A 26,280-nucleotide genomic window follows, 5' to 3' on the forward strand; every position below is an offset into this window, starting at 1 on the left:
ACGCCTTTGCACGCAAGACAACTGGGTACTGGACCTACTGCCGTACTGGTACTTCAACTCATACTGTTCTGAAGAGGCCAAACAATCGGCAGATGTGAACTTGTTTTGAGCATGCCCATTGGCACCTCTGTGAGAGCTGTGACCCTACGCAACATACACATATTTTAATCATAGCCAGCAAAATGAAAGAGTATTTCTGGAACCGTGACAGGGCAACATGGGATGTCAATATCAATGGCTACAATGGTACCGCACGTACTACATGTACCTCAACTGGTATGAAAATTACATCGAAGGGAAATTCACCCTACCTCAGTCCATGCAACGACGTTCCCTAAGTTGCACGTCTGTGAAGAACTGAAATACGAATTACTAGTATTCTACATGATTGTACTTCACTCCAGGTGGTGGAAAGGAGCTTGCCGCTTGTGCACTACAGGAATGGAACAGAAACACTGCTTAGATGATTTGCCACGCGGCGAGCTGGCAAACACCAGCAATTATTTTCATTAGTAGAACTACATTGTACGTGTACATGACCACTACTGTAGTATACATGACTGTATATTTAAATTGAATTCTTTACTCTCACGATGGCACCATCGCCAATGTAGATTCCCACTGACCAAGAAGAGATACGTGTACATTGTATTAAAAAAAGGGGCACACAGATTGCGGTACACCGTGCTCTTGGTAGATCTACGCGTGATCTCTGTTCTTTGTTTACAAATCTAGACGACTACTACTACAGGCATGATAGTTATAGTAGTATAATTATCGCCTCGTGGGTTCGTTTGGGCTCACTCTTGTGTTGGATTAGAATCATTAGATTAATCCATTGCTTGTTTGATTGCTTGATTGATTTGAAGGATTGACCAAAGGTAGCGGGAGAATAGAAAGAAGGCATGTTTGGAATTCTCTTTCATTCAGCGATTCACTGATTCAGACAATCTTGCTGGGAAACGCTCAAAATTGTATTGTACATACACGAGTCACGGAGTACCACGCGTCTGGATTGTTGTAACTAATAGTTTCATGCCAGATGGCAATCTTGACTTCAGACAACTGATAACGGTGATGCACAGCTAGTATATATGTATGGTATTTATGCAGTGGCATAGGAAGGAATCTGCTTCCGCATTGAGCACTCTATCTAACCGGAGGACTCCGCTCTCTGTAATTATAATGATATCAAAAATCTCCAAGCAAAGCAAACACAATGCAAATAAATTCAAGCCATTGTCATTGGTGCGCAGGTGTAACCTCGTCATTGTACATCTTCGCCCTTTGGCTTTGTCTTTGAACAACAGAACGCCGGACGTGATAATAAGCAGCTGCTGGTGCCAGTCGAAAACTTATGTGAGGTCATTGTTCATGTCATAGAGCTATGTACGGGGGAAACCCCTCCGGACACATACTGTAGAAGTAAAATCAGTATCTTTGGCGAAGAAGAGTGGATGTTTCTCGCCTTACCATGCAGTGTCCTCTGGTCACAGGACGACGCCCAAAACCTTACGTCATTTCAGGGCTAGCACCACAATAATCTTTTAAGGTGTGTTCCCCTCATTGACGTCTAGGCCGGTAGTCAAACATTCACAGCTTCATGCGATTAACTTCAAGGCTAGGGCATACTCCCGGTACGTGCGCAATGCCCATGTCCATTTATAAGGCTGCGCCAAGTCGTTTCATGCACAAACCTGTACAGTGTACCAAAGCACCACTCGACTAAACGTTCACACGTCTAACTCTAAGTGTAACAGTTACTTGAAGTCTTTACTGGACTGCTGCTGCCTAGATTCGCCATCAGTCTCACGGGTGATATTACAATCAATATCATACGCTGGACAGACATGCAGAACGTGCTGAAGCGGGCAACGATTATGCATGACATTCAGTGTGAATGAGATCACAAAGCCAAGGACATACATGTATTGTAGACATAGAATAATGGAGCATCACGTTCTGCGTGATCCCTTTACATGACGTCATGGCGTGCCAAGCAGACGTCATTTCGGCTGGTAGTCTGCTACATGTATACAGGCCAGGATGATGTACGTTTCCAGCACGTCCGTCCACGATTGTATTGTACAAGACAAAGTGTTAGTCACCTAGTGCTTCGCTTGGTATGTGTGTGTGGGGGGGTGGAAGGTATTGCTATCAGCATGCGCGCCCGACCGAAACAGTTACTCTGCGCGAAACCTTCTCGAACTGGGAAAATGCAACATTGCAAGTACATGTAATGCTCACTTACTCCTTATCGTGATATGAATGTGCGGCAGTGAGCGATACTGTTTCTTCCAACCCCGAGCATGGGGAAATAGGACATAGGGCTGATGAACGCATTCCAAAAGCTTCCTAGTCCAGTGCAGGCAGTGAATAGTGCATGCAGGGAATCTAAACCTCCCATAACGCCTGTACATGAAGTTGCGGAGATGATGCTCTGGCCGGCGGGATGTACTTGTATATGTTACTGTACCATAGTGCAGCGGTGATGGTTACAGAGGGAAAATACCCTGCAAGGACCAGTATGATTCGCATTTCCAACACACACACACACACACACACACACACACACACCACACACACGCACGCGCGCACACACTCGCATACATACATAATATGCGAGTGTGTGCATCGAAGGTATCAGCATAGGCACACGACCGAAACAGTTGCCGTGCGCGAAACCTTCACGAACTGGGAAAATGCAAGCATTATACGCACACAATATTTGCTCATGCATACGTACACCAATCTTTCCCCATATCTCTACACCGGGGAAGTTTTACGGCGGGAAATCCTCTCCAGAAGCTTTTGTGCCGATCTCTCGCGTCTTAGAAGTACCCTCGTGCACAAGTTGACAAAGAATTACGATCTGGTGACCTGCACTCTCGCTTTCGCTCATGCTTTCGTATGAACGGTGGAGCTCACACTCACACTCACAGGCTCTCCTCTGAGGGAAAGATTGTATGCAGTCATAGACTAAAATAGACTTTGGCTTTTCATGGGATAATTCTTGAAAAGTCCCCTTTACCTGCTTCAGTTCGGACAACTTCGCCAATGTTCGCACAACTTCGCCAATGTTCCCACTTATCGCGCAAGTGGTTCAGGTGTTTCGTTAGTGCCGAGCCATGAGACAAACGTACAACCGACGATGAGTTGAATCCGTCCGCCAGCCACCTATAACTATGGGCAGACTTCGCATTGCAACATCAGTTTGTCTCAGGCCTCACTGCTTCGCTAAAACGACCTGCAACGCGCAAGTTGAAGTTTCTCTGATACTATGGCGTCTTGCATATTTCTTGGAGGGGCCGTCCACCCCAGATATGTTGGATACGGAGAACAGGAGCGTCAGATCCGGATGGCTACATCGGTAAAGAATGACATAGGAGAGATGTTCAAGTTTGCCGCGGGCCATTCTCAGGTGGTGGTAAACCGACAAGGAAGTGTAAGTGATATGGCCCATCGAATTAGCAAGACCTTGTACACTCTTGCCTCGTGCTGCTGAGTATTCCACATGCATACGGTATAGACAGGCGGTGCGTGAATTTGTAGTGAATCAACCACGGTACTATGCTTGCCCAGTCTCTGCATTGAAACATCCCTTCGAAAGGATTCAGCGAATAAGCATATTTACAGAACTGTAGTGCTTCAACAGAATCAAGAAACAATTCATTCTTTTTTTGTTTTTGTTTGGTAGGTTCATGGATGTTCATTGAGATGCTTTCGGATTTGATGTAAACAATGCTGCAGAATTTGGAGATGGTGGATGTCCCCTTGATTTTATATTGATGTAGTTTTCATGTCTTAATTTGCGACAGGTTTATCGCCACGACATGAAGGTCAAGTCAATACTGCTGAACGAAGACATCAGCAACGAACTTCACCGTCAGGTATCCAGCACAGTGACAGGCGTGGGTGGTGCACAGAAACCCCTCTTTGATTCGGCTACCCTTAAACCCTACACAAGCAAGTACTCGGTGAGTGCGAGGGGCCAGATTTACCCATCTGATTCTCATCAAACTTACTTTTTGTTGTTGTTGGTGGTGGTGGTGGTGGTGGTGGTGGTGGTGGTGGTGGTGGTGGTGGTGGTGGTGGTGGTGGTGGTGGTGGTGGTGGTGGTGGTGGTGGTGGTGGTGGTGGTGGTGATGGTGGTGGTGGTGATGGTGGTGTTGTTGTTGTTCTTGTTCCTGTTGTTCTCATTGTTGTTGTTGTTGTTGTTGTTGTTGTTGTTGTTGTTGTTGTTGTTGTTGTTGTTGTTGTTGTTCATATTTCTGTTATTTTTGTTTGGCTTGTGGATACTGCCGTTGTTGTGAATTATCATTCATGATGTGTGCTGGTGGTGTTGCTGCTACTGATGATGGCGGTCGTCATCGTCATGGTGCTGCTAGTATTGTTATTGTTGTTGGTGGTGGTGGTGTTGGTAGTGGTGGTGGTGGTGGTGGTGGTGGTGGTGGTGGTGGTGGTGGTGGTGGTGGTGGTGGTGGTGGTGGTGGTGGTGGTGGTGGTGGTGGTGGTGGTGGTGGTGGTGGTGGTGGTGGTGATGGTGGTGGTGGTGGTGGTGGTGGTGTTGGTGGTGGTGGTGGTGGTGGTGGTGGTGGTGGTGGTGGTGGTGGTGGTGGTGGTGATGGTGGCGGCGGTGGTGGTACCACAACAGCTGCTGCTGATTTGTTGGTTTAAATTTATGTTACATAATGTCGAAATGAATTTAGCTTAGCTCATAGCGATTGCCAAATTCTAACTTGCTTGCTTTCCTGCGTGTGTATTGCCTGCAGGTTCGTCATGAGATTCGTTCCTTTCTGCAGAATGATTTGAGTAACAACCTAATTATTTTCATGACGGGGCATGGTGGACAGAGAATGGGGAAAGATGGTAAGGTGGTAGAAAGCTTTCTGCTGCCACAGCAAGGATCGGCTATTACTGAGAACTATACTGATGCTGACCTCACGCAGGACATTGTGAACGCCCTACCGTCCCACAAGAAGCTCTACATCGTCATGCACTGCTGCCACTCCGGTGGTATGGTCAATTTCTGGCAGCTGGACACAAACAAGCAGGTCGCACTTTTCGCCAGTGCAGAAGCCGACCTTCTAGCCGAATGGAGCTCTGAGGGCGACACAAACTTCGTCGGCACGTTCTGCTCAAAGGCCGGCTTAAGGGCCAGGAAGCGATTGAACGCTATCGCAGACGAAATTTATCAGACCCTCCATCGCGTTCCCACCATCCGGCCGGTTTTCAAAACAACTCGTCCATCTATGGCAGAAGAAAGGTTCTTGTCCTAGAATAAAACGTTTGAACAACAGAACAATACTGTTTTCAACGTGAATGATGGATTTATGCTAGTTTTGTAAAAGTCTATTCTCTGTAAGTTATTTTAAAAGCCTGTACAATACCTGTACATTGATATGCAAGTTGCCATATTCTCAACTAAACTAGTACATTGATATGCAAGTTGCCATATTCCCAACTAAACTAGAACTTGCACATGAACTACTATACTTTGGGTATCCACAGAGTAAACATTGATTCGCTTAGTGATTGGATTATCAGCCTATTTCAAAGTTTTTCTTGGTAAGATCAGCAGATTCTCCACTGATTTCGTATACTCACATTAGACACCTTATGCACAACATCATGCATCATTCTTATCTCTATTATTATCTGGATTGAACGTATTTCTCCGTACCTAACACCATGCGATCAATGACGCTGATCTGCTTTTTCAATGGTGATTTGAACACTGATTTCCATGCGGAGCTTGAATGAGTGATGCCGTTGTATTCGTGCAAGCAAGAGTACATAACCGCCAGGGGTTATGTACTCTTGGTTATACAGCCTCTTTTACGAGCACAATAGACACAAAGAACTCTTGTACTCCTGGCACAACCGAGCTGAGTCCAGAATCACGACTGGCACCCAGTTGTTTCGCCTTTTGGTGGGATCATCCTAACACCGCGACAAGTCAACTACATGTACATATGTCATTGTACATTCTACTCCTCTGTAGTCGAGTGGACATGCACACGGACATGCCTTGTTGAACTGAATGGTCTGCACATTTTGACTGGAGCTCTCCGGGCTGCACATCAGAGAACGAATACAATGTTAACATGTACATGTACGTGTATACACCTCCACACTGGGTATAAGGTAGTGGAAGCAGGCAGCACCATCATGGGATTCGAGATATTCCCCCCTGCTCCGCTCGTGACTGAGATCTTCTATGACCTCATGCCTTGGCCCGAAGCCAACACGGTGGGTTGGGTGGGGATAATCCAATGCTGGTTAGCTTTCGAACAACATATGTGGTGGTAGAAACTTCGACGATACCGATCTTGTGAGTTGTGACCCTTCACGGGGATTACTGTTGGTGAGTAATGGCTTTCGAAGTCGTAATTTTAAACATTGAGTTCTTTGTCTGAAACGTGTTCTGAACAGGAACTCTGCAGACATACCTGAACCAGCCTTACCTATTTCATGGTCCAGTAGGCATACAGGTGAACGTGCAGGAACGTTCCAGAAATCATCCAAGAACGTGATGATATGGGCACGGTCATCCACGTCGACCTCAAGCTATGCCCTTCCCTTCAACTGGCATGTGACCCATCACGTCCTAGACTTCGGTAGTACGGTACATTCCCCCACACCATGCCATAACACGTGAAATTCATCACAGCAGCACGCTCAGATTCTATATAAACCCACCACGCTCGCATCATTGGTCAGGCTTTTCCAGAGTGTTGGTCGTTCAACTTGACTCTAAAGAACCACTTCATCGAGCCCACAAGCTGGAGGAAACAGCTTGCTTGCAAAGCAAACATTTCCTGACGAGCAGAAGAAAGGTCGTGTTCAGAAACACGTCATTGTACTTATGCTAGCCAGCTTGAATCGTCTGAAATGAGTGCATCTTGCCTGTTCCTCGGCGCTGCCGTTCATCCACAATACGTTAAGGACAATGAGAGAGAAAAGCAATGGCGAATGGTCAGCGCTGTGCAGTCGGATATAGAAAGCATGTTCAATTTCGCTGCTAGCCATTCAGATAAACAATATCGAAGGAGAGGAAGACCGGTAAGATTCAGATTTCTTTAGCTCGTACAGGACGATTTGGTGCTGTGTACAAATACTAATCTCGATATGCGAATCCGGCAAGTGTCTGAAAATTGAAAACCATTTACATGAATGTGTTTAGCATGCTTTTACTTCACATTCGTTCTGTAGAATTACATTCACGATGTGCAAGTTAGCGGCGTGCTTCTCAACCAAAACCTCTACGACGAGCTCGAGGATCCCATAGCACAAGGGCAGCGTCAGAAGCAAGGTGCAAACCAATCGCTCTATGAGAAGATGGATGACAGGAACCGTTTTCAGCCCTATACAAATTTAAAACAGGTAAGATGTGGGACTCGTAGCACTACTAGATTCGGTTACGAGCATTCGATCGGCAGTGAATTGGCTGTTCGAAGCGGGACAAGGAGGGATTCTGTGAAAGAGGATGAATCTAAATCTACTTAGCCCTAATCTTTGCGCCAATTATGCTCACCCCTTTCAGTACAAAACTGTTGATTTTAACTATCTAAGCCATTCTACAATATCTACCTTCACTGACGAGAGTTTTATACTCAAACAGCTGTATGGAGGAATTCAGTACCAACGGATGTGTCGCTTTGCTGGTGGTGGTGTGCTGTGGCAACGTGTCGAGGTTGGCTGGAGAGCGCAGTGATGGTGTGGTGGTTGATGGAAAAATTATTTGAAATCACATTTCTTGCTATTTACAATGTACAATGTAGGAGGCTCCCCTGATACGCTAAGCATCCCTTAACAACAACAACAACAACAACAACAACAACAACAACAACAACAACAACAACAACAACAACAACAACAACAACAACAACAACAACAACAACAACAACAACAACAACAACAACAACAACAACAACAACAACAACAACAACAACAACAACAACAACAACAACAACAACAACAACAACAACAACAACAACAACAACAACAACAACAACAACAACAACAACAACAACAACAACAACAACAACAACAACAACAACAACAACAACAACAACAACAACAACAACAACAACAACAACAACAACAACAACAACAACAACAACAACAACAACAACAACAACAACAACAACAACAACAACAACAACAACAACAACAACAACAACAACAACAACAACAACAACAACAACAACAACAGCATGCGATCTTTCCTGTGCTTTCATTAGGTACGTGATTCCATTCAAAACTTCCTGGCCGGAGAGGAGGAGGATTATTCCCCCGACAATCTCATTCTCTTCATGACTGGACACGGAGGCCAGCACAAGCCTGGCAGAGTTGTGGAGGAGTATTTCTGTCTACCGAAACCAGGCTTGTCAGCCAATCACTCTGCTGTGTACACAGACACCATGTTGACAGAGGACATCACAGAATACCTTCCCGCTGAAAAAACTCTGTACTTGATCATACATAGTTGCCATTCAGGCGGGATGGTGAACTTTTGGAAACTGGACCCCGAAAACGAGAAAGTCGCGTTGTTTGCTAGTGCCGAGGCGGACATCTGGGCAGAATGGAATGCCGATGACACACCTAGTTTCGTTCAATCCTTCTGCAAACATGCAGAGATTGGCAAGCAGCTCTGCAGTATAGCCGGAGACATCTACCAGGAGCTGTACAGCGTTCCCAAAATTCGGCCTGCCTTCAAAACAACAAAACCAGAGATGGCAACCGACCCTTTTCTAGAGTAGATTAAGGCACTCTTTAAATTAAAAGGACTCTCTAGCCTTCGGCCAGTAATCGCGCAATTACGTAGATCTGGACCCTGCTCAATAGTGTAGCATTGTTTTCTCTAGTTCGTGCTTTTTGTTTTTGCTGCTTTACGTATTCTTAGTTTCTGTTTACATTACATTAATTTTTAGAATCTGTTTATATTTTCAGCAACGAACTAGCCCTGTGAATACTATTGCGTTTTTATTGTTTACCTTTTTACATGTACTTCTGTTTATTTTTATTTTGTTGTTCTCGGCGTTCCAAAGTCTCAGCGTGAATCATTAATGCACAATTTACATCTTTCAAAGCATTCGTCTAGGGATTGAGTTTGAATCTTTTACACAACCTTGTTACATCTGCCTTGAGTTTCTTTGGATTAGACTTTCTCAAATTTTCATTTTGATTTCATCGTCGAGTTTCATCCCTTGTATCTTTGGTGTTCTTCCTTCTTTCCATGCCGTATTGTTTGAATACACCCGTTTTGAAAGCCTTGAAATGGTGCCACAGCTGCACTATGTGGAATCTGTGTAACACTGCCGTGTACATGTACTTCTAAAGCACCTGCATGTGCAATGGCCTCACCCAGTAAGCACTACTTGCAATTTAGTTGCAAACGTTCGTATGTCTTCCACTTTCGTTAGTCACCTGGCCATATAAATAACTTACACCAGAAATGTATTGTGTACAAGTACTTGTATTCATGACCCGTACGCATTACCGGTGGTCATCTGAGTTCTACGTAATGTGCTACCTTTGTCAAGCCCCATAATACTGCATACTTCAGTTGATTTGTTGATGCTACCATGAAGTTACATGTAGCTCCAATGCATGTGGATATACATGTACATGTACAGATAATAATGATCAACACGTTTAGACAATTTTAATAACAGGGTGACAACACCATAGTATTGCAGCCTTCCCATAATTATGGCATTCAATTGACCGTAACTTTGGTGTCTCTCAATGCATTTGAGTGAAATTTTGACCACTATGCTGGCCCTCTGGACATGATTTAAAAGTTCTTGCGCCTCACTGACAGGCTTTCCAGGCTGGAAAAACTCAAAATCCCGGCATAGTGCCACGGTGTGCGAGCCACCCATGAGCCAATAAAAATTAATGCATTTACAATTTTTTCACATTTTCGTGCCCATTCTGTCCGTGCGCGGGATCCAAACCTAAAACAAGTCCAGAAGCAGCCATGGGTGGTGGGGTAGGGCCCCTCAACGTAGCCCTGGAATCCGTCACAACGGAACGAGTGGGCGTTCTCTCACAGACTCCCACAAACCCAAGTCAATTTTTGAATTTTTTTAGGTTTAGCACGTGCTACGAGGTCGTACCTTTGATACAACATCCAGTTCTGGGACCTCCACAGCAAGCCATTTCCACAGCGCTGCACGCCAAATCCAGGATACCCTCAAAAACCGGCAGAGACTACCACTCACGTTCCACTAATATTCGCGGGATCCGCGTTAGCATCACTTGAATGTTCAGAAACACATAAGCTATAGCCTTCGCTTCCGCAGGCCACCACTATGCCTTTACACCTTAGTGGCGAATGCAGACCTCACAAGTGAGTCAGGGGGGAGGAGGTGAGTCTCTCAACCAATTGGGCGTGTAACGGCCCATATTCCCATAACCCTGTAAACTGCATCCGTTCCACTACTGCCTAGTATTGAATCCTACCTGACTTCTTTACACGACTCAAACTTGCCAAAGTCACTAAATCAGCGTCGACTACAATAATCAAGCCACATATCTGCAACGTCACGAGGGTGCTGGCAAAAGTCCTGCTGCACGGCGGCGGGCTTTGCCCGCCGCCGTGCAGCCCAATACGTGGCTAAAAAACGTGATTTTTTGGACTTTTTTGGACTTAATTCTGCACACTTTCGCATGTTTCCATGGTACGACAAGTTGCGCATGGTCTGCTCACATTCAAATACAGTGCTGCCAACAAATGACAGCGTGCAACAAAAAAATCTTTCCTTGCAAGGGCACATTTTAGGCCATAACTCTTGTCGTCTTGAACGGCTGGTCAGATCGAGACAAGATTTTCAGAGATTTTGAATCTGTTCATGGTCTTTCAACTGATGTAGCACTCGATATGAATTTACAAATTCGACTTTTCAGGGATTTTACGACCAGTCTGCCCCCTGAATTTTTAGCACATAGTATTATAATGTACATGTACATGTACATGTAAAATACATTGTCCTCTTGATGATAGTACAGCAATACTGGTAATATAATGATCCTGACGGCATAGCGTCAGCTGAGAGAGCCCATGCGTGTGAAGTGGTTGTCATGCAGTGCACTCGGGGTAAATGGTTGTCATGCAGTGTAAGTGAACTTTTCTCGCCACCAAAGCCCGCCCGCCCAGGTGGCCTTTGATTCAACAAAACGGGTCTATTCAAACAACACGACATAGAAAGAAAGAAATTCACGGTTCGCGTGAGACTCGGCTGGAAACCGAGTTTTCCGCACCCGTAGGAACGCCACCACCCTTCAAGGATCAAGGCGCAGATGCAGCTCCTTAATCGGTGAGAGGTGAGCAGATCAGCTCACCAGCAAGTGGTCAAAGACCGAAAATCCCATTCACTGCATCCATGTTCTCCTCCTGCCAAGCCACGAGTTCCCAATTAACTGTGGGTCGTAGCAATAGAAAGAAGGAAGAAAAGAAAACCAAAGATACAAGGGATGAAACTCGACGATGAAATCAAAAATTTGAAAAGGTCTAATCCAAAGAAACTCAAGGCAAATGTACCAAGGTTGTGTAAAAGATTCAACTCAATCCCAAGACGAATGCTTTGAAAAGATGGGAAGTGTGCATGGATGAAAATAAAATAGAAGTACTTCGAAGTAAAAAAAAAAGAAAAGAAAAACAATAGAAAAACAATAGAAAACGCAACAGTAATGCAGAAAAAACATGAGCAGCTACACAAAGTTCCAAAAGGACCTCAAAAAGACACAGCAAGAAAACATAGAGTCAATGACAAGACATAATTCATTAATGCGGCCGGTGAGCTAAAGCACGACACTCCGTGACAAATTGGCGACGTCCGCTGGCACCCTATCCACCGCGTCTGTAAGCTAGACGCCCGCGAACCCCGGAAGCAAGTTATCTGCCGCCGCACGAGAGATACTGATCCTGTATCGTAAATGACGGATTATGTAGGCATGGGGAACATCACGGTTTTTGTCGTGCAGCTGAGTCGAGAGGGTTTTCAGAAAAATGGTACTCTCTGGGGCACACTGCCCGTTGGTGGCGAAAACCAACGGAGTGAAGGAACCCCGGTCCACCAGATTAATCCGTTCAGAATATTGCCGCTTCTTCTGACGCTCGTGTTGGCTGAGCTGACGTGCTACTTCTGGACCCGACAGCAAAGATGGCCTCGGGTGAGTTACCCGTACATCAAAAAGGCATTTTGCTGCCTGGTCTTTGATTCATGATTCACCGATCCCAGCTCATGATGTTACTTGAGAAGACGTTCAGTCGTGCTTTGCAAGCTATGCTGCTTTAATGATCCGAATGAGATATCTACTAGGATGGCCACTTCGAGAGTCAACAGGAGTCAAACCGTGATGCCGCTGGCAAGCGATCCACAGCGACAGCAAGCCGGTTCTACCATGCATGTGTATGGAGACTCTGGTGCAGAGTGATGGTCGAGTCTGAAGGCGCCAAGAAAAGAAGCAAATTGCATTCCTGACTCGGAGCACCGTGAGCTGAAGTTATGTCCCCGGGGAAAATTGCGATTACGCGGCCGCGTTTTTTTCCGCGTTTTTTGCGATTTTTTAAAAGACCGCGTTTTCCGCGATTTTCCCGCGTTTTTTGAACTTTTTTGTTGCACTACACGTACACACAGTGCACTGTTCGGTCAGCAACGTCTCATCGTGGCGGCTTTTTACTCAAATATGACGAGCGCTTACACCAGAGGCAGAGACTTGTAACTGATTGATTTCACTACATACTCACTGAAAATTGCCGCACATCAATATTATTCACCGCATATTAACCGCATATTTACCGCAAATTATGCCATATTATGCCGCGTTTTTCCCCGCGTTTTTTGCGATTTGCGATTGTGAGAAATGGAAGCAAAGAATTCGTATTCAGCCTCAGCTCAAGTGCTGGAATTTGAGCCCTCCAATTCCGCACTTTCGTCCCTGTACCCATGCTTGATTCCCACAGCACAGCCTTTCACGCTTTGGGCAGTGTAGTTATAGTGATCATTAGGCGATCAGCGTCTCGCACTCGTACATCTACTCGCCTCGGAAGGTTCTAAGTTTTAGTTAGCTGTGCGTGTCTTGGTTGCGCTCACACTCCCTTCCTATGTTACCATAATTATAACTACTAGTACTTAGAGCCTTCCAAGACAAAAATAGTAATAGTTGGAAGGCTGTTGGAGTGCGCATCCAAGATGTGCTAGAGCGGATAGCCAGTTACATGTAGTTGTAGAACGTCAGTACCGTCGGTCAGTGTCGTGCAATGTTATCGCATGAGCTGATCGTTTAGTAACTGGTGGTATTAGTGGACATTATAGCGTAACTTGTAGTTCCTTGGTCCTTTTCCTTTCTGTCAAACTATAAGAACTAAGACAAGCACCACCTCACATATGCCCCTCCACAACAATTAAAAAACCCTTTGAGCACGCATGACGTATTATTACGTCGGGAGTACGAGTGTACATAGCGTACAAACGCGATTTGCATGAACCGCGTGAGTTAAAACTATCGTAACTCGGTCAATTCCTGGCCGATTCTCATGATCGAAATATGAATCTGCAAGAGAAAACTCTCAGCTTGCGATAGAAACAATCGTAGATTCCGCTAGGACCCGCAGGGTCCGACGTGGAATCGGGGTTACACGAGGAGTGAAGGCGAAGAATGTGACAGTGTGTTTGGCCTCAAATCGCTCTAGTTTTCCATAAATTTCCAGCGGTTTAAAGATAAAAATGCAAATGCACGCCTTGATTGCACCTAGCACCTCTTGCTTTCCTTGGCCTTTTCTGAGCGACCAAAATGATAGTGCAATCAAGAGTAGTGACAGTGAGGGGTGGGTGACACCAGCACAATGGGCGGGAACACACTGTCACATTCGGTGAGACCGTCGTCCATCGACAGTGGACGGGTGGTTTGAGTGTGGCAAGACACGCGACAGGGCCTGCCCACTGCCGTGATAGAAGCCGCCGCATATCCGCCATGTCCGCGTCGTCCATCGATGGGGTTGGATACCAGTTACTTGTTAGTTGTAGGTACAGAGATTGGCAAGGCACTCGTCAGGGCCTGCCCAATGACGTGACGGAAGCCGTCTGTTGATGTTGCTACGCGCTAAGCGCAGAGCCTTGGCAAGGCACTCGAAAGAGCCTGCCGAACTCGTGAAGGCCGCCCTGACCGAACAGGGAAATCGTGACTCGGGGCATGAAACAAGGCACTTGTCGGTGCTTGCAAACCCACGGAACCATCGCAGCGTCGCCATCAGCATTGGCCGCCGAAAAGGCCGAAATTTCCATATCGGCACAAACTAGTTACTTCAGCACTTACCTACACGATCCGGTAGGAACTCTTACTAGTCCTAGGCCTGGACTGCGAGCTTCAGCTTCGGAGTCACCATTAGACAATAGACACTGCCATAGCGGCAGCAGAAGACTGAAGTCTCAAGGATACTAGACAAAGGAAAAAAGGTAACCTATCAGCAAAGAAGCGAAAGAAAAGGCCAAGGAAAGCAAGCAATTGCAAGAGGTGCTAGGTGCAATCAAGGCGTGCATTTGCATTTTTATCTTTAAACCGCTGGAAATTTATGGAAAACTAGAGCGATTTGAAGCCAAACACACTGTCACATTCAAAGCCGAAGCTCCGAAGTGTAATCGCCGAAGCGATACGACCCCGGGTTGTTGAGATATGCGACTCAACACGGCAAATTCAAATCGATTTTTTGTGAACTCTGCAGAACGCGTATTTTCCATTTTCGATCATTTTCGCGCTATCTGCTGCCATGGAAACTAGATTCAAATGATGGCAGCGGATCTGGGGAGTCCTCAAAAACATTTGAGCTCGATACGAGCAAGGAGAGTGAAATGGCAGCTGAGGATTTGATCTCCTGGCCATGCTCAAGTCTGTCGAGCGCGTGCGTGAAGTTTGCCAGACTGTAGCATGGGCTTTTGGTGTCGCTCCGAGCTGAGCTTGGAACTACTTTGTTCCTCGCCTCAAAACCTTTGCAGGAAGCTCAAGATCGTGGAATTCGTCCAAAGAAAGGTAAAGTTATCAATCCTTGAACAGCTACTACTTTCATAGGAAAAAAGCGATTTTTGCAGGTGTTGACGTGGGGCGGCATTCAGGTAGCGTCGTGCTCAAAAGGTTTTAACCAACTCTCGGAGTACATTGGCTGGACGGGGGTATGCCGAGCGAGAGCTGCGGATGCACATTATGGCAGCTCTTAGCAAAGCGAATGCTAACCGCGTCCACTTCGCCAAATCCGCTTTGCACTAGGGTTGGTATCGATCGCCATTGGTAGTTGGTATCATGGCAGGCGCTTTGTTATAGGATGTGATGTGTGATGGATAATGTCGTTGCACAGGGATAGGAAGTTTATAGTTGGACAAGCCAATGCACTTTTGGTGCCCTGTGATAGACGCATTTTGCATTAGTATAACTGGACTGATGGATTCAGTGTGTTCAGTGGTTATAACCTATGAGGCGGGTAGGAATTTGGGCTCTAAAGTTTGAGTTATAACACCGAGACAAAGGGCACACTGCAGGCTCTTCACCATCATCTTGAAAGTGTTTCACCAGTATACTTTCAAGCCTTATCGTTAGGTGAAATACAGGCAAAATCAAATGAACAAGGACAATGGATATTAAAAGTACAGTAGACAGGTGATAGAAACAGTGGAAGGAAAGTGCCTATATTTCACCTGACGATAAGGCTTGAATGTATTGTTGCTGTTGATTTTTATTTTACTTCGCAAGGCCAAACGGGCAATGATGCCCAATTCTATGGAAGCGAATTTCAAATGGGAGAGAGCTACGGGGAGAGAGAGAGAGAGAGAGAGAGAGAGAGAGAGAGAGAGAGAGAGAGAGAGAGAGAGAGAGAGAGAGAGAGAGAGAGAGAGAGAGAGAGAGAGAGAGAGAGAGAGAGAGAGAGAGAGAGAGAGAGAGAGAGAGAGAGAGAGAGAGAGAGGGGGGGGAGGGAGGGAGATGATAAGCAATTTTGCAGCGTCAACAGAGCGATTTTGAAGCGTCAACAGAGGGAACACAAAGAGTTCATAAGCGCACAAGCACGCAGAGAAGAGTAAATGACGTGGTGTGTGGACGGGAAAAGTCAGACAGAGCATTCATTGCAAGGTGTAGGGGATGGAGGCAAGCTTAAATTGCTGGCCAGCCTTGATCTCCCTTACACTCCTTGGGAGAGCGTTCCAGGCCAAGGCTGCCTGAAAGGCCAGGCGAGATCTGCCGGCTTCTGACTGTGCCGAGGGGACAGTGAGGCCCCTGGAAACCTGGTGCCGGGTGGTGCTGCCAGCTGATGGTGAGAATAGGTCCTGGAGGACACTGCTGGCTTTCCCATTGACACAGCGCCACACCAGGACGAGCCGCTTCTGGGCGTAGCACTCGCGAACTCTGTACAGGGACATCCGTTCGAGCAGAGGCTGAGCCGAGGTGTGAGGCGGCAAACCGTATACCGCTCTCGCCGCTCGGTTCTGCAGGACCTGAAAGCGATCAAGCTGCGAAACCTTGAGGGAGGAAGAGAAGGCGTTAGACCCATATAGGAGGTCAGGCATGATGACTGACCTCACATACTGGATGCGACTACTGAGGCTCAGACATCTGCGGGACCGCCACAATGCTCCAATCTTCTGCACAACTTTCTTCGCCATCGCGTCAACATGGGGGTCCCACTTCACAGCGGCGTCAAGGGTCACGCGGAGGTACCTTGCTGTTGGGCTCAGGGGAAGCTCTGTCTGGTTGCAGCGGACAGCGACATGCTGACCCGCATTGCGTTGTGGTACAATTGACAGGACCTGGCTCTTCTTGTCATTTAGAAGCAGATATCGATGCTTGAGCCAGTCAGCGACGTTGGTGACGGCCCCTGATAGGCAGGCTGATGTGGCTAGCACTGATTTTCTGTGGCAGTGCACGGCAATGTCATCGGCAAATTGCAGAGATGGAGCAGGATGGGCTATGGCGGGGACATCACGGGTGTACATGCTAAACATGATCGGTCCTAGGACCGAGCCCTGAGGTACACCAGATGAGCACTTAGCAGCAACACTCATGTCATTGTCGGTGGGGCCAATGCGCACTTGCTGGGTTCGATCGCTTAAGTAGCTGCAGAACCAGCGAAGGGAGGCATTGTCCAGGCCGAGATCGAATAGGTCCCGGACCAGTCGGCTGTGATTGACCTTGTCAAAGGCTTTTGACATGTCGATTAGGCAGACGCCTGTGGTCAACTTGTCGTCCCGGGCCTTTAAGATGGCATCTGTTGCTACAACTAGGGCGTCCTCTGTGGAGTGCTCACGGCGGAAGGCAAACTGAGTCGGTGGTATGGCACATGATCGCTCCAGATGTGCAACAAGTTGCTTCTGGACTATCTTCTCGAGTAGTTTGGATACAATCGGCAGGAGCGACACAGGACGATAATTTGCAGCTACCGATAGATCGCCAGCTTTGAAGAGAGGGCTTATTACAGCATGTTTGAAAGCCAGAGGGACTTCACCATGCCTCAGCGATGAGCTGAAGAGCACTGAAAGCGATGGAGCCAACAGGTCAGCGCAAGCACGTAGCAGACACCCAGGAATCCCATCACTGCCTGTGGCTTTGCAGGGATTTATCCGTTCCAGGAGGTGCTTGACCTCATCTGGGGCGGTTGACTGGAAGGTCAGCATTGAGCCTTGCGGCTGTGGACCAATGGGAATCTGGAGCTGCGCCGGACGGGACGGATCATGTACAATGCTGTGGAAGGCATCCGAGACTTCTGTGATGTCGCACGTTGGCTGATGATGTTGACGAGAACGGCTAGTGACAGAGTTGATCACGGACCACATCATCCGCAGGTTGGAGGAGTGATCACGACACTGCTGTTGGAAATGCTGATTGAGTTTTCGCTGGTAAGCATTTGAGGCTTCTGCACGGGCTCGCTTGTACTCCTCATGTAGATGCACGTTAGTCTTATCTCGTAGCCACTTTCGGTGAAGTCTATTCTTGCGCTTGTTCAGTTGGAATAGATCACGGTCGGACCATGGCGGGGGAGTCCTCCTGGTGGAGATTCTGACTTCACGCAGGGGAGCGTGACTTTCGAGAACCGACATAAACTTGGTATACTAGTCTCAGAAGAAACTGTATTATTTGATTAGTAGCAGTTTGGCTCCTGACGGCATTTCGACATAAGCTCAGAATGCGTGATGCTTGTTGAGTTATCTCGCCTTGCCTGCATTGCTGATGAATAGTTTTCTTTCTGTGAGGCATAATTATATTACACCTCTTGGTGGCGCTGGAGTATGGGCATGTGCGGCGGCGTAAAGAACAGTAGGGAGGTTTAGTCCCACGTAATCCGTGGGTACTTTACGTGGGTGTACCACGTGATACTCAGTGACCCACGTACAGACGTTTTCTGATTCACGACATGCCGTGTATGGAGGCTCACCCACGTTCCGCCAGAACGTGGGTGAAAATCAGAATGGAGCGCATTGTGCAAGCTGTGAGGGTGCTCAGCTGAAGAAGTTTCCGAAGCACGAAATCAAAATATTCGATGAGCTTCTTAGGCCCGGGTAGCTTCGTCTTTGACCAGGTTTGGGCCTTTCGCTTTATGCTTTTGTTTGTTCCGTGTGACTAAACACAACATTGCAACGTGGGTGCCCTTCATCCACTTTACGTGGATCACCCACGTACGCGTTTCCGTTACGTGGGAACTAAACCTCCCTAGTACCTGAGCCAGAGTACGCGAAAAGGGACGTTATCCCGAGTTTTCAGTTGATAGTGAGGGCCCTGTGCGAGTCTTTTAGTTGCCAAACATACCGTACATGTACTTGGGGATTGGTGTGCCATTGTTTCCTGTTTCTTGTGTCGTCATATCAATGACGAGGATGCCAGGTGGCTGGCACTTGGCAGTCTCTGTTTTGAGTGTACATGTATCTTCAGACAGCAGTTGATAGCCTCACCGTTGCCATGGTATTTCTCTGAGAGATCTTGCACACGTGAATGTAACTGTACTCATTTCAAACCGTTTTTAAGACGACATGATTGTATCGGCTGATTAGACAAGAGCACGGTTACATTTCCTGTCTGCTGAACTCCGGAGATGGAAGTAATAGTTGGAAAGTGAAGAGGCAAGCAGATGCAGCTTCATTAGCATGGCTCACCAGTCCGCAGCGTAGACTTTACAACTAAATGTACTTGCAACTGTATAGCAAGATGACTTTACTACTTGCCAGGATATACGTTTGTAGCCAGATGATGTACAGGTTATCAGTTGTCTGAGGCTTGCCTTAGCGTCGCTATGTGCATCATGAAACGCAGCGTTGCAACAATGATCTAGCTCGTTGTCTCCTTTCTTTCTTTCTCTTCTGCCTTTCTGTAAGCTCCAGCAGATGTACTCTTGCTAACTTATAGACATGGAAGGTACATGTAAGCCAGATCGCCGAAGCATCAGATATGGAAATATGTTGTAAGGTCCCCGTGACAACTATAGCCAGAAGAACATAACGTTTCACCTCCAATGAGTGTATTGCACACAGTACAAGCACGTGCACTTCCAGTACATACACTTCTAACTTAGCTCATCGTTCCAACTGTCTCTATATCCAACCACACTAGCACCAGTAACAGAATAAAACAGGTTATATGCTCTGGCGCCGAGAGTTACATTTCGAAGATCAGCCGATACCAATCTCACAACAAAAGGCTCTGCGCGTCACACCCGTATTATATAGTATAATATCATGTCAGGCATTACAGCAGTGAAAGCAGATACCTGTGTGTCTGTAAACAATCAAATAGTTTGTCAAGGAAAGAGGTCATATCAGTCTGTATGTGGTCCACATTGTAGTGTCTACACAGCTGCATACATATAGGTAATAAGTCACCGTTTTTAAAAGTGAGACAGAACGTTGCCATGGTTACTCAGTGTACTGCTCACTGCCATTTTGATCATGCCGGCTCGTCCCGGACCCACCGATTTATCGTATCCATGGCATCACCGTGGAGTAGGGGCGTAGAACCAGCTGGTGCTCTCGGAGGCCGCTGAAGGCTCTTGATCTTCCTCTGCGCCTTCCTCAGCTCTGTGGTGAGGCGCTCCACTTGACTGGAGAGCTCTGTGACCAGGGCAAGATAGCCTGCGCCGCTGTCGCTGTCGTCGTCCTCATCACCGTGGCCCTGTGTGGCACGGGTTGCCTGCTTTTCGCTGCGCAGCCTCGTCATCTGCCATACAAACAGAGAATGTACAGTATCAGTTACTGAATGCGTCGGCGCAATGCTTGGCAGTGGCACATCCACCTGCTTCCCATCAGGAATTCTGCCACTTCCTGAAGTGAGGCGTTGGGCTTACAAAGTGCGGCGTTAAACACAGCCACTGGAACAAGCCACATAATTGCAGTGTCATTTACTGTATACGAATAAACAAGCTAGCGCTGCTCACACCGAAATCACATAGAATGCTTCACACCTAGACAGGGTGGTCAGGAGCTGATTTCGAGGAATGCTGTCTGGGCTTTATCTGTAAAAACACTTAGCGAGCACATACACAACCTTACTAAGAGGTCTACGTGAATTCCTGTTGCTGGTCAGGTATGACAATGCATGTCTTATCCGCTACCCACAGCACATTGAATGATGTGCACACAGAAATGCAATGCACGGTCATGTACATTACTCCATGCATGATCTAAACACACCAAAGAAACCAAAATAAGTCAAACACACTGGCTATGCCATTATCCTGTCACATCACCTACTTTTTAGTTGCTCATTCTCCGCGGTGAGATGGACATTCTCCTCCCTCAAGGTCATAATCGTTATTCCGGCCTCCGTTCGAAGCTCCGCCGATTTGGCTCGTTGTTTTCTGAGACGCTTTGTGAACTGTTCTCGCTGTGGCAAACACAATGAGAACATTCGATATTGTGACTGCCAGCGTGTACTTTGTACAAAAAGATGGCTGACGTATGTATGTACGTATGTATGTATGTATGTATGTATGTATGTATGTATGTATGTATGTATGTATGTATGTATGTATGTATGTATGTATGTATGTATGTATGTATGTATGTATGTATGTATGTATGTATGTATGTATGTATGAATAACCCATAGCCATTCTGATCGTAGGGGCGCCATGTGTGTCATAAGGCAGCAGCATCAAAAGAACAGAAAGAAAGAAAAAAGCTCGTCCTCCTTATTACCATAAATTGTTGTCACCTCGTCGAATATTTAAAGAAAAAAGAAGAAGAAAAACTAACTACACTGATAAGCAAGCTGCCTATACCTATCACGATCAGCAGCATCGTGAGATAGAGAGAGAGAGAGATAGAGAGATAGAGAGATAGAGAGAGAGAGAGAGAGAGAGAGAGAGAGAGAGAGAGAGAGAGAGAGAGAGAGAGAAGAGAGAGAGAGAGAGAGAGAGAGAGAGAGAGAGAGAGAGAGAGAGAGAGAGAGAGAGAGAGAGAGAGAGAGAGAGAGAGAGAGAGAGAGAGAGAGAGAGAGAGAGAGAGAGAGAGAGAGAGAGAGAGAGAGAGAGAGAGAGAGAGAAGAGAGAGAGAGAGAGAGAGAGAGAGAGAGAGAGAGAGAGAGAGAGAGAGAGAGAGAGAGAGAGAGAGAGAGAGAGAGAGAGAGAGAGGGAATTGTGGCTAATAGAGAGGTTTCGCTTCACGTTGTTCTGCACCACACCGCGAAATTTCACGTCGGTGTGGCAAATTCTGGCGTCGAAACTCCCGTTCATGGCGTGAGCTGAGGTCAAATCACGTTCGACGTGAACGCAAGTTTCACGTAAGAGCACAAATCACGCGGGTTGAAACCTCTCTACTGGGCTTCCTTTACTCAAATATACCAATACAGAACATCACTGGAAAGGCACAGGCAGAGTATCCTCCAAACACTGCCATTCCGCACGCGGATCATGCTGTGTGCTGTAACTGAATGGGTCAGCAACATTATATATTGCACGGGTATGCCACAAGGCCAGGAACTGCCTGAACTGCCGTTAGGCATACTTGGAGCCGGGCTTTCTCAATCCCAGCATATTTCACCCGGTGAACAAGACACACGGAGAACACAGAGCCAGCACTTTCAAACCAATGTTTGTATGCACCACTTTTCATCATGGTCTACATAGAGTATGCCCCAACACTATAACTGCAAAGCCAAGATGACATTACTTACGAGAGATCTTATTTCTTCTGCGGCAGTTGTTAGCTGAGACTCAAGACTGGCGATGATCTAAGGGGCACGGTGTACGCCGAAGCAAAACAAAGAAAACTCCAGGATGCATGCCATACATCACAAAATGAAAATCGCGTACGGGTTGCATGGTAGACCCACCGATTGGGCTTCAGAGTGCTGGCCTTGTAATCCTGACACTGCAAGGAATCGACGCCTTCTGCCTTTGGGCACAGGGAAACCAGCTGACCAAGGAGATTCATTCGTGTTTTGCACCTGACGTTGGTTTGCATGGCGGATGGTGGTCATGGAGAGGGGGAGGGAGGGCTAGCAAAGAAACAAGACATCACTCAATTCCTACTACCCTGAAGGTCAGACATTCACAATGTAAGTAGATCACCTGACATTTATTTGCTAGTGGTGTTTGGCCTCGCTCATTTATATTAGCAAAAGCAGAAAAGGATTCAAGGACACCAATTAATTTTCACAAACACATCAATCAGTACGTTCGCAAGCCAGCAGCAAAATATATTTCTTTCAGAAGCTATGTGTGACTAGATACTGTATAGAAGCATCAGTTTACCTTGTTCTGTGCCTCCACTGTTTGCTTACTCTCGTCTTCACTTCTCTGTGAAATGGTACTCTCTGCCCTTGTGCTTGGCGCTTCCAGTCGAGCTACCCTCGCGTCAGTCGGTGTGATCGAAGAAGAGAGCTGATTAGAAGATAGCTGATGTCTTAGTGACTGTTGCAAGGAGACAGGGAAGTAATACTTGAACATGTTCACTTCTTACAGCAAGGAACCAAGTGGAGTTGTACATGCAGTGATGACAAATGAAATCCAACCCGATGAGTAGAACAGAGGCACATTTCACTGCACAGTCCACTGTCCACAGGGCTTGGGTTGCACAGTCCCGGGATTGGGGTTTTCCCAGGGCTGGATTTCACTTGCCAGCACTGTACTGAGTGAAATGTGACCCACAGTGCAACACTGGGTCCAATGAACCAGTGCCCACCACGTTGCTGTATTTGTACTTGTATGGAGTGGTTTCACATATATCACATGACCATACAGGGCAGGCATGTTGGTTCCTACTCCACTCCTCCCCTGCGCATATGGGTCACGTGATGTGGGCCATGTTGGTTCCACTGTCCAAGTGTCATGATCACTTTCTACACAAATTAGTCACATGAGAAACTGATGTGAAACCACTCTACACGCTCAGCAATATTCACACTCGCACGGCATCAACAGCATCAACAGCATCAACAGCACCAACAGCACCAACAGCACCAACAGCATCAACAGCATCAACAGCACCAACAGCATCAACAGCATCAACAGCACCAACAGCATCAACAGCATCAACAGCATCAACAGCACCAACAGCATCAACAGCATCAACGGCATCAACGACACCAACGGCATCAACGGCATCAACGGCATCAACGGCATCAACAGCACCAACAGCACCAACAGCATCAACAGCACCAACAGCACCAACGGCATCAACAGCATCAACGGCATCAACGGAATCAACGGCATCAACAGCATCAACGGCACCAACGGCACCAACGGCATCAACAGCACCAACAGCACCAACAGCATCAACAGCATCAACAGCACCAACAGCACCAACAGCATCAACAGCATCAACAGCACCAACAGCACCAACAGCACCAACAGCATCAACCGCATCAACGGCATCAACGGCATCAACAGCACAAACAGCACCAATAGCACCAACAGCACCAACAGCATCAACAGCACCAACAGCATCAACAGCATCAACAGCACCAACGGCACCAACTGCATCAACGGCATCAACGGAATCAACGGCATCAACGGCACCAACGGCACCAACGGCACCAACGGCATCAACGGCATCAACGGCATCAACAGCATCAACAGCATCAACAGCATCAACAGCATCAACGGCACCAACGGCACCAACGGCATCAACGGCATCAACGGCATCAACGGCATCAACAGCATCAACAGCATCAACAGCATCAACGGCATCAACGGCATCAACAGCATCAACAGCACCAACAGCACCAACAGCATCAACGGCATCAACGGCATCAACAGCATCAACAGCATCAACGGCATCAACGGCATCAACAGCATCAACAGCATCAACAGCATCAATGGCATCAACAGCACCAACAGCACCAACGGCATCAACGGCATCAACAGCATCAACGGCATCAACAGCATCAACAGCACCAACGGCATCAACGGCATCAACGGCATCAACAGCATCAACGGCATCAACAGCATCAACAGCATCAACAGCATCAACAGCATCAACAGCATCAACAGCATCAACAGCATCAACAGCATCAACAGCATCAACAGCATCAATGGCATCAACGGCATCAACAGCATCAACGGCATCAACGGCATCAACAGCATCAACAGCATCAACAGCATCAACAGCATCAACAGCACTGATCAACAGCATCAACAGCATCAACAGCACCAACAGCATCAACGGCATCAACGGCATCAACGGCATCAACAGCATCAACGGCATCAACAGCATCAACAGCATCAACAGCATCAATGGCATCAACAGCACCAACAGCACCAACGGCATCAACGGCATCAACAGCATCAACGGCATCAACAGCATCAACAGCACCAACGGCATCAACGGCATCAACGGCATCAACAGCATCAACGGCATCAACAGCATCAACAGCATCAACAGCATCAACAGCATCAACAGCATCAACAGCATCAACAGCATCAACAGCATCAACAGCATCAACAGCATCAACAGCATCAACAGCATCAACAGCATCAACAGCATCAATGGCATCAACAGCATCAACGGCATCAACGGCATCAACAGCATCAACAGCATCAACAGCATCAACAGCACTGATCAACAGCATCAACAGCATCAACAGCATCAACAGCATCAACAGCATCAACAGCATCAACAGCATCAACAGCACTGATCAACAGCATCAACAGCATCAACAGCATCAACAGCACTGATCAACAGCATCAACAGCATCAACAGCATCAACAGCACTGATCAACAGCATCAACAGCATCAACAGCATCAACAGCACTGATCAACAGCATCAACACCACTGATCAACAGCATCAACAGCATCAACAGCATCAACAGCATCAACAGCACTGATCAACAGCATCAACACCACTGATCAACAGCATCAACAGCATCAACAGCATCAACAGCATCAACAGCACCAACAGCATCAACAGCATCAACAGCATCAACAGCACCAACAGCACCAACAGCATCAACAGCACTGATCAACAGCATCAACAGCATCAACAGCACCAACAGCATCAACAGCATCAACAGCATCAACAGCATCAACAGCATCAACAGCATCAACAGCATCAACAGCATCAACAGCACTGATCAACAGCATCAACAGCATCAACAGCATCAACAGCACTGATCAACAGCATCAACAGCATCAACAGCATCAACAGCATCAACAGCATCAACAGCATCAACGGCATCAACAGCATCAACAGCATCAACAGCATCAACAGCACTGATCAACAGCACTGATCAACAGCACTGATCAACAGCACTGATCAACAGCACTGATCAACAGCACTGATCAACAGCCGTGCAAGTACTGAGTACATGTACAGTGAAACCTGTCTAAGACGACCGCTCAAAGGTCCTTCAAAACGTGGTCTCTGTTACCAGGTGGTCTCCTTATCCAGGGTCATTTGAGTGGAAATAGCATCCCTTGGTCCTGGGTACGATGGTCTTTTGGGACAGGTGGTCACCTTGACAGGTTTTACTGTATATGTACGCTCCTTGCTTCGGATTTCACCTCGCACAATTGTACAAAGAAGTTTGCATAGTCACGACTAATACAGCGAAACCTGAGTAGAGTGTATCAACATGGCAGGGGCGTCGGACACGGTACGGTCAGTACGGTATTGACCGTACCACTCTTTGCCCCAAGTACCCCGTGAATCAACAAAATGCACTGATTTGGGCTCTAAACTTCCAAAATTTTCGGCTCAGCCACCCCTCCCTCACGCGTAAATTGTACCTCAGACGGCTGACCATACCACACTAAATTGCCTTCCGACACCCCTGCATTGGCCGTACAATTCATACTCTG

General features: G+C 47.0%; 3 protein-coding genes across 4 annotated transcripts in view; 2 read left to right on the top strand and 1 right to left on the bottom strand.

The window, feature by feature from the left end:
• Nucleotides 1-3,152: 3,152 nt before the first annotated feature.
• On the top strand, nucleotides 3,153-5,760 carry LOC135808571 (uncharacterized). 2 transcript variants are annotated; one of them, XM_065321785.1, is made up of 3 exons: nucleotides 3,153-3,445; nucleotides 3,795-3,977; nucleotides 4,773-5,760. In XM_065321785.1, the coding sequence occupies exons 1-3, from the start codon at nucleotides 3,281-3,283 to the stop codon at nucleotides 5,277-5,279; spliced, it is 855 nt and encodes a 284-aa protein (XP_065177857.1). In that variant the 5' UTR covers nucleotides 3,153-3,280; the 3' UTR covers nucleotides 5,280-5,760. The 2 variants fall into 2 exon arrangements, with proteins under 2 accessions (XP_065177857.1, XP_065177858.1); XM_065321786.1 differs by having other exon boundaries at nucleotides 3,167-3,445; nucleotides 3,819-3,977.
• A 950-nt stretch (nucleotides 5,761-6,710) lies between these two features.
• On the top strand, nucleotides 6,711-9,283 carry LOC135808572 (uncharacterized). Its single transcript, XM_065321787.1, has 3 exons — nucleotides 6,711-7,065; nucleotides 7,216-7,386; nucleotides 8,247-9,283. Exons 1-3 carry the CDS (start codon nucleotides 6,895-6,897, stop codon nucleotides 8,763-8,765), a joined length of 861 nt encoding a protein of 286 aa, XP_065177859.1. The 5' UTR covers nucleotides 6,711-6,894; the 3' UTR covers nucleotides 8,766-9,283.
• An 11,337-nt stretch (nucleotides 9,284-20,620) lies between these two features.
• Nucleotides 20,621-26,280, bottom strand: part of LOC135808573 (uncharacterized) — a 6,122-nt gene continuing 462 nt past the window's right edge. Inside the window, exons 1-3 of the mRNA XM_065321788.1 lie at nucleotides 22,733-26,280; nucleotides 22,153-22,209; nucleotides 20,621-20,862 (exon numbers count right to left, since the gene is read on the bottom strand). The exon at nucleotides 22,733-26,280 is cut by the window's right edge and continues 462 nt beyond it. Of these exons, the coding sequence (XP_065177860.1) occupies nucleotides 23,379-25,028 (1,650 nt within the window). The 5' untranslated portion in view covers nucleotides 25,029-26,280 and the 3' untranslated portion in view covers nucleotides 20,621-20,862; nucleotides 22,153-22,209; nucleotides 22,733-23,378. The remainder of the gene's footprint in view (nucleotides 20,863-22,152; nucleotides 22,210-22,732) is intronic.

This window comes from Sycon ciliatum, chromosome 2, assembly GCF_964019385.1.
Source record: "Sycon ciliatum chromosome 2, ocSycCili1.1, whole genome shotgun sequence".
Lineage (NCBI taxonomy): Eukaryota > Metazoa > Porifera > Calcarea > Leucosolenida > Sycettidae > Sycon > Sycon ciliatum.

Excerpts from the sequence above, each read along its gene's own strand:
- LOC135808571 (XM_065321785.1), top strand. The coding sequence starts at position 3,281 with ATGGCGTCTTGCATATTTCTTGGAGGGGCCGTCCACCCCAGATATGTT. Across the intron at positions 3,446-3,794 it reads TGGTAAACCGACAAGGAAGT|TTTTCATGTCTTAATTTGCG; the intron begins GTAAGTGATATG and ends ATATTGATGTAG. Across the intron at positions 3,978-4,772 it reads CCTACACAAGCAAGTACTCG|GTTCGTCATGAGATTCGTTC; the intron begins GTGAGTGCGAGG and ends TATTGCCTGCAG.
- LOC135808572 (XM_065321787.1), top strand. The coding sequence starts at position 6,895 with ATGAGTGCATCTTGCCTGTTCCTCGGCGCTGCCGTTCATCCACAATAC. Across the intron at positions 7,066-7,215 it reads ATCGAAGGAGAGGAAGACCG|AATTACATTCACGATGTGCA; the intron begins GTAAGATTCAGA and ends TTCGTTCTGTAG. Across the intron at positions 7,387-8,246 it reads CCTATACAAATTTAAAACAG|GTACGTGATTCCATTCAAAA; the intron begins GTAAGATGTGGG and ends TGCTTTCATTAG.